This window comes from Crocodylus porosus, unplaced genomic scaffold (genome assembly GCF_001723895.1).
Source record: "Crocodylus porosus isolate Cpor-Errol unplaced genomic scaffold, CroPor_comp1, whole genome shotgun sequence".
In the NCBI taxonomy this organism is placed as follows: Eukaryota; Metazoa; Chordata; order Crocodylia; family Crocodylidae; genus Crocodylus; species Crocodylus porosus.
The window spans coordinates 52,162,170-52,173,263 of record NW_017728931.1 but is presented as its reverse complement, the minus strand read 5'-3'; the positions used below and the strand labels follow the sequence as shown (position 1 = coordinate 52,173,263).

General features: G+C 48.5%; 2 protein-coding genes across 3 annotated transcripts in view; both read left to right on the top strand.

The window, feature by feature from the left end:
- The first annotated feature begins 112 nt into the window (after nucleotides 1-112).
- DNAL4 (dynein axonemal light chain 4) lies at nucleotides 113-7,499 on the top strand. 2 transcript variants are annotated; one of them, XM_019544940.1, is made up of 4 exons: nucleotides 113-221; nucleotides 1,732-1,957; nucleotides 4,036-4,119; nucleotides 5,542-7,499. In XM_019544940.1, exons 2-4 carry the CDS (start codon nucleotides 1,886-1,888, stop codon nucleotides 5,704-5,706), a joined length of 321 nt encoding a protein of 106 aa, XP_019400485.1. In that variant the 5' UTR covers nucleotides 113-221; nucleotides 1,732-1,885; the 3' UTR covers nucleotides 5,707-7,499. The 2 variants fall into 2 exon arrangements, with proteins under 2 accessions (XP_019400485.1, XP_019400487.1); XM_019544942.1 differs by having other exon boundaries at nucleotides 134-221; nucleotides 1,735-1,957.
- The window catches only part of LOC109316685 (extracellular serine/threonine protein kinase FAM20C-like), a 25,140-nt gene continuing 20,803 nt past the window's right edge, over nucleotides 6,758-11,094 (top strand). Inside the window, exon 1 of the mRNA XM_019544939.1 lies at nucleotides 6,758-6,845. The gene's annotated coding sequence lies outside the window, so the exon portion shown is untranslated. The remainder of the gene's footprint in view (nucleotides 6,846-11,094) is intronic.

Here is an 11,094-nt window from a genome sequence, read left to right as displayed (position 1 = left end):
CGCCCCAGAACCGAGGCGGAGCCGAAGGACCCCGCCACCGGACCGACACCCGGAGGAACCAACAGCGCGCTCGGGGCCCGCTCAACGCCAACCAATGGGAGGCGGGGAGAGACAGACGGCAGGAGGGAGGCGGGACTTCCGGGGCCGGTTGCTAGGACAAGCACGTTTCTCTCCTTAACAACGGGAGCGAGGCTGGGCCTGGGGCCCGGGAGGCGGCGCAGGTGAGACCGATTCCGTCCTCGGCCACGGCCCCTACGGGTGTCTGACAGGGCCGGAGCGTAGCCCCACCCCGCCGCGGGCCCTGCGCCACGGGGGGGTGGTCGGGACCACTCGGGCCCGCGCCCGCGCCCTTGGGGCCTGGGGTGCCTCTCGCTTTCTGCGCATGTGCAAGGGGCGGAGCCACCCCCTACAGCGTCCTTGCCAAAACCCACCGCCCCTCCCCCAATGGCCTGCAGCGCCGGGGTGGGGGCCAGAGCCTTCTCCCTGCCTCCCCATGTGCTCTCCAGAGAGCAGAGCTGTGTTGGCGAAATGGTTCTCCGCAGCTTTGCTCCTCGATGTACACACACAGGCATACACATACACACACGTGCATGCGCTCATAGATGCGCATGTGCACTCGAACGCACATAAATACGTGCGTGTACATACACTCATATGCATGTTTACACAGACACACACTCACAGCTACATATGCAGAGGTACACATATACATGCATACATGTACACACCTTGTTGCCTCTAAACTGTGCCCCCCACATGACAGAGTCCAGGAAGGGTGAGACAAGCCTTGGGACCTAGGGAGATGGGTGTTGGAGAAGCGTGCAAGGGCATGACAGCCTGGCTGTGTAGGGACTTGATATCACATGGCCCAAACTCCTGACCTCCACTGTCCCTAGCTAGTGCCAAGGGTAGTGGGAAGATGTATGCAAATCCCATGACCCCACTTACGAGCACCAGTGGCCCTTGTACTTGTTGCTGGAGCCAGCGTCTCTGCAGTCTGAGGAGCTGAATAAAACTTGAAAGAAGTCTTTGGCACATTGTTGCCTAGCGATGGATCATTTCTTTTCCAAATATGTTCTGCTATCCCATTATCCTGAGGTGGGGAGAGGGATCGTGTGCCAGAGAGGAGAACCAAAGAAGAGGCGAAGGTGAAACATTCTGTGCTTGCCAGTGGGGGAGTGCCTGGCAACTGTATCATGACTGAGAGGCTAGCCTGTTGCAGGCAGCAGTGCAGCAGTCTGATGTAGCCTGACAAACTTTGAGTGGAATAAAGTCAGAAAGGAAACGCAATTATTTCCATCCTGAAGTGCACACAGAATGTGGTCCTAATGCCTACCCTGAGTCCCACCTGCACACTGTGGCCTCATTGCAAACAGTAAAAGAGTCCATGTCCTGAAAAGAACAGGAAGATGACCTCAGGCAGATGCTGGTTGTTGCCAAGCTCCATGTTGGAAAGTGTTGTTTGAACGTGCATGTGTCTGATCCCCCAAACCATCATGTTAGTCTTGTTTCTCTTTGTAGATTTGTACCCAGGAGAGCTGCAGCACGCTGGAAGGCTTGGCTGTAAAAATAACTTTTTGCAAACTCGTTGTCTCTAATTTCACCCTATTAATAATATTCTGTGTAGAAAAGGTACTAAGATACAGTAACCAATTGAAGACATCACATTCTGGCTCTTTTAGGGATTATACTGGCCTTGTCTAAGCTTGCTTTCTTTTTCCCTATTTTAAGCAGTGTCCCTTGGGCAAAGAACCTCTTGTCTCTGCTGAACCTGTGTTCTGCTTGATCCTGGAGAATTCCATCCCACTTAGTCTCCTGCACCACAGCACCTTGCTGGTACCAATCAAGCCCCTCCGCTCCTTCCCGGGGTCACAGTGGAAGGACCATGGCAGACACTGGGGAGGGAAAGAAGGAGGAGGCTGATTATAAAAGACTTCACAGCTTCCCACTGATCAGGGTAAGAAGAAGAGTGGGCATGTGTAAAAGTGTTGGGGCACAGGGATGGGAGGGTAATGTCTTTCCTTCCTGCCTGCTCCTCACAAATCAGTATGCCCCTTGCTACTGAGCTGCATCAAGAGCAGAACTGTAGAATACCATTTCTGCTTGGAGCCCTACCCTCCTGCCATTTTTCCACTGTCCATCTCTCCTGTGACGTAGTTGAAAAGCAGCTTCCTTCCAGAGTTGGTCAGTGGGTCAGACACACAGCATGTTTACTCCATAGAAACCTGATTCTAGTATATAGTAAAAATAGAATTAGCACATGACATGGATCTACTACGTAGTAAATCATTCAAATCCAGGGTAAAAATGCCTGTTGAAAAATGTGCAGAGGCTATACTGCATGAGAAACATACTCCACTTAGGGTATGGTCACACACATTTGGAGTCATTAACAAAGGGGAAGGGAGAGCTCTTGTTCTGAACCACATAGTAGTAGATCTGTTCTAACAGACATGTGGATAAGGTGGGAGTGAAACAGTTGTAGTAGAAGAGCTCCAGTTTCTAACACTGCTTCATCCAAGGTTAAAGCAGGAGCAGTTTTGTTACAGTTGTATCGCTCCTGGCTTAGAATCATTAAAAATTAGGGTTGGAAGGGACCTCAGGAGGTCATCTAATCCAACCCCTTGCTCAAAGTAGGACCAGCCCCAACTAGATCATCCCAGCCAGGCCTTTAAAACCTCCAAGAATGGAGATTCCACCACCTCTCTGAGTAACCTGTTCCAGTGCTTCACCATCCTCCTAGTGAGACAGTTTTCCTGCTATCCAACCTAAACCTCCCTTGCTGCAACTTGAGACCATTGCTCCTTGTTCTGTCATCTGCCACCACTGAGAACAGTCTATCTCCATTCTCTTTGTAACCCCCCTTCAGATAGTTAAAGGCTGCTATCAAATCCCACCTTAGTCTTCTCTTCAGCAGACTAGATAAGTCAAGCTCCCTCAGCCTCTCATAAGTCATGTGCCCCAGCCCCCTCACCAAGTTGCCCTCCGCTGGACTCTCCAGCTTGTCCACACCCTTTCTATAGTCGGAGGCAGGGGGGCAAAACTGGACATAATACTCCAGATGTGGCCTCACCAGTGCTGCTTAGAGGGGAATAGAGCTCCTGATCAGCGGCTCTTCTTTGGAAATGGCTCCAAATCTAAATGTGTCCATACCCAGAATGTGTCCCCATAGTCAGTTTCATCCCCCCAGGAGCCAAACTGACTATCCTGCCACCTAGTGGCCAGGTACTGTAACAGCACCTACAGCAGGTAAGTGCCTTGAGCTCCTCATGGGTCTGCTCTTTAGTACTGACTACATTTTCTACAGAGTAATATGCAAGGTAAATCTCTCCATAAGTAATTGTGCCCTGGGTCTGTACCCCATGTTATGTCTTGTCGGTTAGCAAAGCCAAGCTGGTGTGGTACAAAGCAGCCCCTTTCTGACCTCACTCCCTCAGGGCTGACCTTATTGACTTCACAGCAGTCCTACCACATCCAAAGTGCTGAGCAGAGCTTGGAGGTTTTTTTCTAGCTGAGAGAAGAGCCCAGAACAGGGGAAGTTCTATGCAATTCAGATATCCCTATAGTGTTTACTGCAATTATTTATTGTTTCTTATGGCAGCGTGAGCATAAAGCATTGTGATCTGTAAGGAAAAATTAGGATACATATGCATGTCCTTAATTCCCCTTGGAGTAAGTAATCCCACATCATTACTTGCAAACTAAACACTGAATCATCAAAATATCCAAAGGGAACAATGTGGTGTTGGCAGGGATGGACAAGAGGTGACATTGCAAACTACCATCTTTAATTTCTGTTGAGGCAGGGCTATCTTCAGCCGCTGGCTTCTGAACATATGAGATCCTGGAGGCAATGTTTCTGCCTCCACTGAGACAGAGTGTAGAGGAACTAGCGTGCACGGGTATTTGTGCTTGTATCCTGCAACACAAGGGCACAGCAGTAGAATGATGGAGGGAAGAGTCCCTCCTGCTTATCTGCCCTTGTCTCATGCCCAGCTCTTGTTCAGCTCTCTCTCATATGTTTGCTCTTCCCAGCACACAGACATGCCAGAGGAGATGCGTGTGGAGGCCATGGAACTGTGTGTCACCGCCTGTGAGAAATATGCCACCAACAATGAGGTAGCAACCACTTCCAAGGAGGTTGTGCTGTCTGACTCAACTGGTTTCAGACAGTGGCTCCATCCACAGGGAATATTCTGAGGCAAGATGGAGGGGAGGACAGAAAAGAGGTCAGATACTCTAGACTTGAACTGTGTGCTCTGTGTTTGCATTGAGCAAAGGAAGAAAAGGAGTGGAGCAAAGTCAGAAATGACCAGATTCTCCAACTTGGTCCCCAGCATTAGTTGAAACAAGTGAAGGTCCTCACTGACTTACCCACTGCTTTCCTTGTCAGCCACAGAAAGCAAAAAGTAGCAGGTTTTCTATTCTCTCTAGCCATGCCCCTCCTAATTCTGGTTTGCACCCAGAAAACCTGGTCCCTACTCCCAAAATGACCTATATATTGGGAGGCAGGGTTAAGGCTGGCACAGGGCTGTTGAGATAACTCAGTATCAGCTTGGAAGATGCTGGAGGTATTTTCCAGGGTTAGCTCTACCAAAAGTTGGAAAGAGAGTTGAACATCTTCCTGCAGAGTGTAACTTAAAGTCTTCTGTGTACCTTCTGACCCTTCAGAGGGATCCTGTTGCAGTTCGGCTCCTCAGTCTACTAGGCCTTCAGTTTTCTGAGCAAAGGGGGTGATGTCTTTGAGCCAAAGATTACATGCATGTGTTGGCATGCTAGGGGCCGAGGTGTTCTACAACCTCCCTGAATTAATACACTTAGACCAGTACATTCTTTTACCCTTGGCTCTCACATAAGCTCTGGATGATCAGCAGGGCACAGTCTTCTTGCTGCAACAGCTGTTTTATGCAGGAGTGAGCAAGAGGTTCACAGTAGGAAAGTCTTTGCTACCTGCCATGTGTCCCCAGGCAGGGTTTAAAAGTGCCCAGCCCTTTCCCACCTCTTTGACCCCCTTGTCTAGCTAGGGTGCTGTTCTAGAAAACAGCTAATAGTCAGATGATGAAAGAACCAAAGAAAACCTCAGATGGTTATTTGAGGAGGCAGTTAAAGTCCAACCAATCCCAAGAGATGTGTCTTGGGATTTGCTGGGATGAAAAATAGATCTCTCAAAAATAACCAAAAGTAAGGATATAGTTATCTACTCAGCTTCACTATTACTTAGTAACTCCATTCATTTCAGCAGGCCAGTCCTGATTCAACTGGGGATAAGTGAGAGATACACCAGGCCCTAGATACAAATCTTTCATTGCTTCTGCTGAATTTTAAGAAGTCTCCTGCAAAGTAATCTCTGACCCTTGCAGTGTCACTGTCTTGGTCTCAGCTTCTCTGCTGTAACTGTCTCACCTGTTCTTCTCTATTGAAGAGGCCTATTAAAGAATGGGGAGAGCAGGGCTTTTATACACATGAACACCCTCCTCCCACCTTTTTCACATGCTGCTTCCCGTACCTCCTCCTGGACTATTCTCTTTCTTTGTCCCTTAGAGTGCTGCCAAGATGATCAAGGAGACAATGGACAAGAAGTTTGGCTCCTCCTGGCACGTTGTGATTGGTGAGGGGTTTGGCTTTGAGATCACTCACGAAGTGAAGAACCTGCTGTACATGTTCTTTGGTGGCAGTCTGGCCGTTTGTGTCTGGAAGTGCTCTTGACATCCATGTTCATGTCACCACAAGGAATATTTTCATTCCCTTCCTGGGTTTTGTACTATCTTGAAGCAGGGCTTTATTTTTCATAGTAAAACTTTGAGAGTTGTTTTCATATTTACGTACCAGTTTACTAGGGTATGTATAATCCGTATGGTGTGTGTACGTATCAGTCTGCTGAGTTATCAAATCTTACTTCATGGGGTCTCACAGGAATCTTGTATTTGGGTGTGGCTCTTCCAGAGATGGTGAAGTTAGACAAGGGGATCTCGTGGTCTTGCAGTCTCATGAGACACGGTTTATGAAGCCATACATTAGAATGGAACGGGTGTGAAACAACAAAGAAAATAACCAGGCCGTCCATCTGCTCTTCCCATCCTTCCATATTATTTTTCCTCTCTGCAATCTTTCCTGCAGTATAGAATAGCTCTCATGACCAGTGTCTGTTCCTTCAGTGGCCATCAATGTTGACAGCATTTTAGGTGACCTCTTGGAACAGGTCCTATGTGGGCTCCTCTTCCCCTTGTCCCAGGTAGTGCCGGGAGCTAATTCTGCCTTTCTGCACTTTTTTCCCACTTACTGGGAGAGGAACATGACAGCTGAGCTGCCTGGGTGTGAGAACAGAATGAAGATTTGGCAGTTCAAACTCAGCAGAAGGCTGCAGCCCAGATTGACCCCTCCTCTTTTCCACACCCACTGAGCACTGATATAGCTCTGAAACTTAGCTGGCTTGTGGCAAGTGGAGGAGTGGGTGAGAACACTCTACCAAATTTGGATTCATGTTTGAGAGGAACATAAGCTCTCGGGAGTGTCATGGGTGCCGGTGCTGTGTGTACTCTGTATCTGGCTTAGAGGCTTACAGTGGGGACAGGCCTCCATGTGACCTGCCTCTCTCAGACATCAGAGATTTAATGTACATTTGTACTTCAGTCCATTCAGTCTGCCTCATCTTTTTAAAGCTCTTGGAAGTGTGTTAAGAGATGGAATGGACCTAATTGTATTTTACATATATGGCTTATTTATATGCGTTTGGGATTTTTTTTACAATAAAAAGAATGATGTCACTTGTGTTTGACATTTTCATTTCAGAATCCATCCAGGTGGGGAACATCAAGGCGAGGGTAGCCCTGATGTGATTGGGTAGGGTAAGTCAAGACCTCTTTGTTGCCAGTGGTGTTTTATCTCAGGGATCAGGCTACAAATACATTTTCACCTCAACCTTTGGACAGCCAGATGACTTGTAGAGATAGGGAAAGGAGTTTTATCCTCTTTCATTTGGGTTTTGTATTGGTAAAAGGAGTTTGGTGCCCAGTGGAAGTTGCCAGATCAACAGTATTTGAAACTCAGGTCCTCTGTTTATCTCTGGAACAAAGAGCAGCAGCAAGGCAAGTGACTCTCCACCCCCTGCCCTCCACCAATCTTCAGCCTTGGTCTTGGGGGCAAGGGGGAAGAAGTGGGGGACCTTCTTTAAAAAGGTCAGGTTTTGTGGCTCATTTAAACTTTGGACTCTTCTGAGAATGCCAACAAGTGGTACAGCTGGAACCAGTTCTTGCTTAAGTATGAGGCCCCAAGCTTGTCCACATTTTAGTCCTTCCAGCCCCGCAGCCAGTACTGCCTACTGTGAATCTTATTGACTATTAAAAATGAATTCCTGTTTGTGCTTGTTTCTTAACCTCTATTTGGGACTAGACTGCAAGTGCTAAGAGCAGAAACCATCCTTTTGTTGAATACCTGGAAAATTCTTGGCATATTGTGAGTCCTACTGTAAACAGCTAATTTAATAAAAATAGATTCTGGAGGATTTTGTAACTTGGACCATCTGTAGCAACTGGGCCCCACATCCTACCCAGAGTTCCTACTCTTCAGATGGCAACTGAGTTTTACTCTCATGCTGATGTGCAACTGAGGACTGAGCAGAAATGTTCCCTAAGCCAAGGACTCCTTTCTCATAAGTCAGACAAACTACTGTACTTTGTGGCATCACATGTAGATACCCACCACTTCTTCAAATTAAAGGTTGTATTACTGAGAAGGTCTCATCAGGGATGGTCCCTCGATACAGGTGCTCAACAGGAGCTAACTGGAAATTAGCTTTTTTGATCTAAGCCTTTCCATCTCCTGAATGTCATATATGCATTCCTTCAAGGCCAGAGAGTAAGGTAAGGCAAGGAGCTATGGGATGTCCTGCTTCTTGTGGATTTGGAGCATCTTGTACTGCCACTGCGGTCTCTTCTGTTGTATTTCTTTCATGTTAATGAACAGTTAACAGTCCTGTGGGTACACATATGCACTCTGGTCATGGGTATCCATGCAAGGGTCAGGCTGACCTGCAGAGATCATACGGAGAGAGACCTGTTTACCTCAGCAAACAGATCTTGGCCCCACTTTCAGTCTGTTATCTATCCAGTGGTCATGGGGCCACAGCAGTGTCTCTATGACCTGCAAGTGCAATCAGCTGAAATTGGCTGATCCCCAACCCTCTCATTAGGATTCAGTGATGGAAGATAAACCTTCCAATTTCCTAAACACGTGCAGTTGGACCTGGAAATTCCCCTTGCTCCCTGTCATGTCTTTCTACAAGTACTTCTTTCTGCAGCTGGCTGTCTTGGACCTCACATGGTGCCTCCCCACTTTGGAACAGAACTTGCAGTCAGCTTCACAGTTTGTTGAAGTTTGTGCCTTGCAAACCCATAGTAGATCAGCAGGGGTGCTCCATGCAAGAGGTCTATTGGCCTGGCAACTGATACAAGGGAGAAGAAAGGTCTTTCTTACAGTGACCTTATGTTGTCACCATCATCCTACCAAAGAGTGGTGCCTGGATCCCAGGTAGGCAGGGAGCTGGAAGGTGGCATGATGGCATGGTCTGGTACCAGCCAGAATGAAACTTCCTGTCTACTGGCTGAGATGGGCCACTGAGCTTCAATGTCCAGTGATAAACAGTGCGTCATCTGTGACTTGCTTTCCTGCTGAGGAGAATGCAATAATCTCCTCTTGGATGGTGTAGTGGGGAGTACAGATTCCCTGAAAGGGGTAAAAAGACCACACAGGCCATGACCACTCACTTGGGACACCCACACCCCAAGTGGGACTTGGTTCCAGTAAGAAGGCAGGTGGGGAACGGGAGGTGGGAATGTGATTGCTTTTCTGCAGTAAATGTCGTGGCAACAAGGTATATTAACAGGCTGCCAGCCGATAGGAGCTGGGTTTGAAGCTGTCCATCTCTTGCTCTCATTTCACTGCAGGCTCAGATCTGATTTGATGAAAAATCGTTTGGTTAATATTTAATGCTGGGACTGAAGTGATGCAGGGCTGCGGGCACCCCACCCAGCCTACTTTCTGCCTCTGTCTGTGACACCAAATCAGCAAACTCACTAGGCTTTTAAGGATTGCAAACTCCCCCAGAGCAGGTATCAGGCTCCTTATTTAGAGGACAGGTTCCAACACAGGCAGTGGTGGCAGTGAGCCTGGGTATGAGAGCGTCATCCACAGACCAATCTCAAACTTGGCTTTGTGAGATGGGGAAGCATGAGGTACCCCCTTATAGTCTCTAGCAGAGGAGAGGATAAAGAACCTTGGAACCTAATTTTGAGGCCTCACAGCACTGAAGCCACCTTGGCCATAAACCACTGAACTGCTAAGAAATTATAAACATTTGGTAAGCAGCAAGCTAAAGGCCTGGTATTTCATCCATAATCCCTTTGAGTCACTTGTTTGCTATGACTAGGGACAGAGAGGTACCAGCATCTTCCTTGTGGAAGGATCCGTATTCCCTCCCCAGTGCTTGGCATAGGGGGCCGCTCTCTCTCTCTTCCACCAGAATGACTGCCCTCGTAGTCAAATAACAGGGAATGGACTCATTCCCTGCCATTTGGCTATGAGGTCAGTCGTTCTGGTGGAAGGCTCTGTTCAGGTCACTCTAGAGCATGGGTGCAATTAAAGGTTAATCACACTAACCCAGACAAAAGGGGAAATAAGACCTGTTCCATTCCCATCATCAGCCATGTTATCGCTGCAATGCAAAGGAAAGAGAGAGTGAGCGTTGCCGGAATCTAGGGTGGAAAAAAGTGTCAGCTGGAGACAGTTACTAGGCAACCGTTGCACCATGGGAAATGAGCAGCAGAGAACTCCTTGTTCTCTCAACAGCAGCTCCGTGCATATGTGTGGGAGAGAAAGTGTGTGCGCGTCGGAGAGGGTGTGCAACAGCGCGTCGGAGGGATGTGTGAAAGGGACAGAGGTGCGACTGCATCAGAGGAGAGCCAGGGTGTACATGTCTGGCAGGAGTGTGTGTCCAAGAATGTACCCTCTTCTGCCATCCAACCCCCTCGCCAGGGCTCAGACTGGGTCTGTTGGCACTGAAGCTTTATATCCCATCCCCAAGCCTTGGAGCCCCCCATTCTCCTTTCCCCAGACTTCCAAGGTGAAAGGAGAATATGAGAGAGATCCAGAATCTCAGACTCCCGTGTCCCAGAGCTGGTTTCTCAGCTCCCAGGACTGCCAGCAGCAAGTCTCAGGGTGGGCACCAAATCATCTGATGCACTCCAGATAGGGGGTTTGCTGGTCAGGCTATCCCAGGCACATCCCTACCACCCGCTTTCTGTTCTGTGTCACATAGGGCTCAGCCTCATTGGTTGCTACATTGCCCCAAGCTTGTAAGCTTGCTACGTCTGAGAAGTTCTCCCTTCCCAAAACCTGAAGGGCTATATCTCTGGGTCATTCGCTACTCCTGGAGAAGTAGATTTCCCAGGGCTAGGACTCCCCTCAGAATGCTCTTAAATCCTCCCCGGCCATTTGGCTCAGAAAGGGGCTAACAATCTTGTTTGGAATGTATCTAAGTTGCTGCTTGCTCCCTCCCACTTCTGGCCCTGTTTGTCCCAGCGTGTAAAGCACAAACTCAGCAGAAATGAAGTAGTGCTAGAGGCAGGTACCATATGGCTCAGCAAACCAACCTCTTCATAACTCTTCCCAGCACATTGAGCCTGCCCTGCCTGCAGCACATCTTTGATATCCCAGTGCCTGGAGTCTCGCCACAGTTCTGCTGATGCACCTGAATTTGGACTGCTCAGCCTCCTCTGCTGTGCCAGCTCTGAGGGCCCCACAGCATCTATGCTCTGAACCAACACAACCCCGCTCTGCTGTTCTAAGCTTGATTTCTGTGACTGTCAAGCAGCAGGGCCAATGCACCTCACTCCTGATCTGCAGCCACTGCTAGCTTGTCAGTCCTTCCCCTCCCTTAGCCAGTATTTCATAGATTTCATAAATGTCATAGACATTTGGGCTGGAAGGGACCTTGGAAGATCATTGAGTCCAGCCCCCTGCCCCAGGGGCAGGAAGTCAGCAGGGATCATAGGATCCCAGCAAGATAAGCATCCAAATGTGTCTTGAAGGCATTCAAAG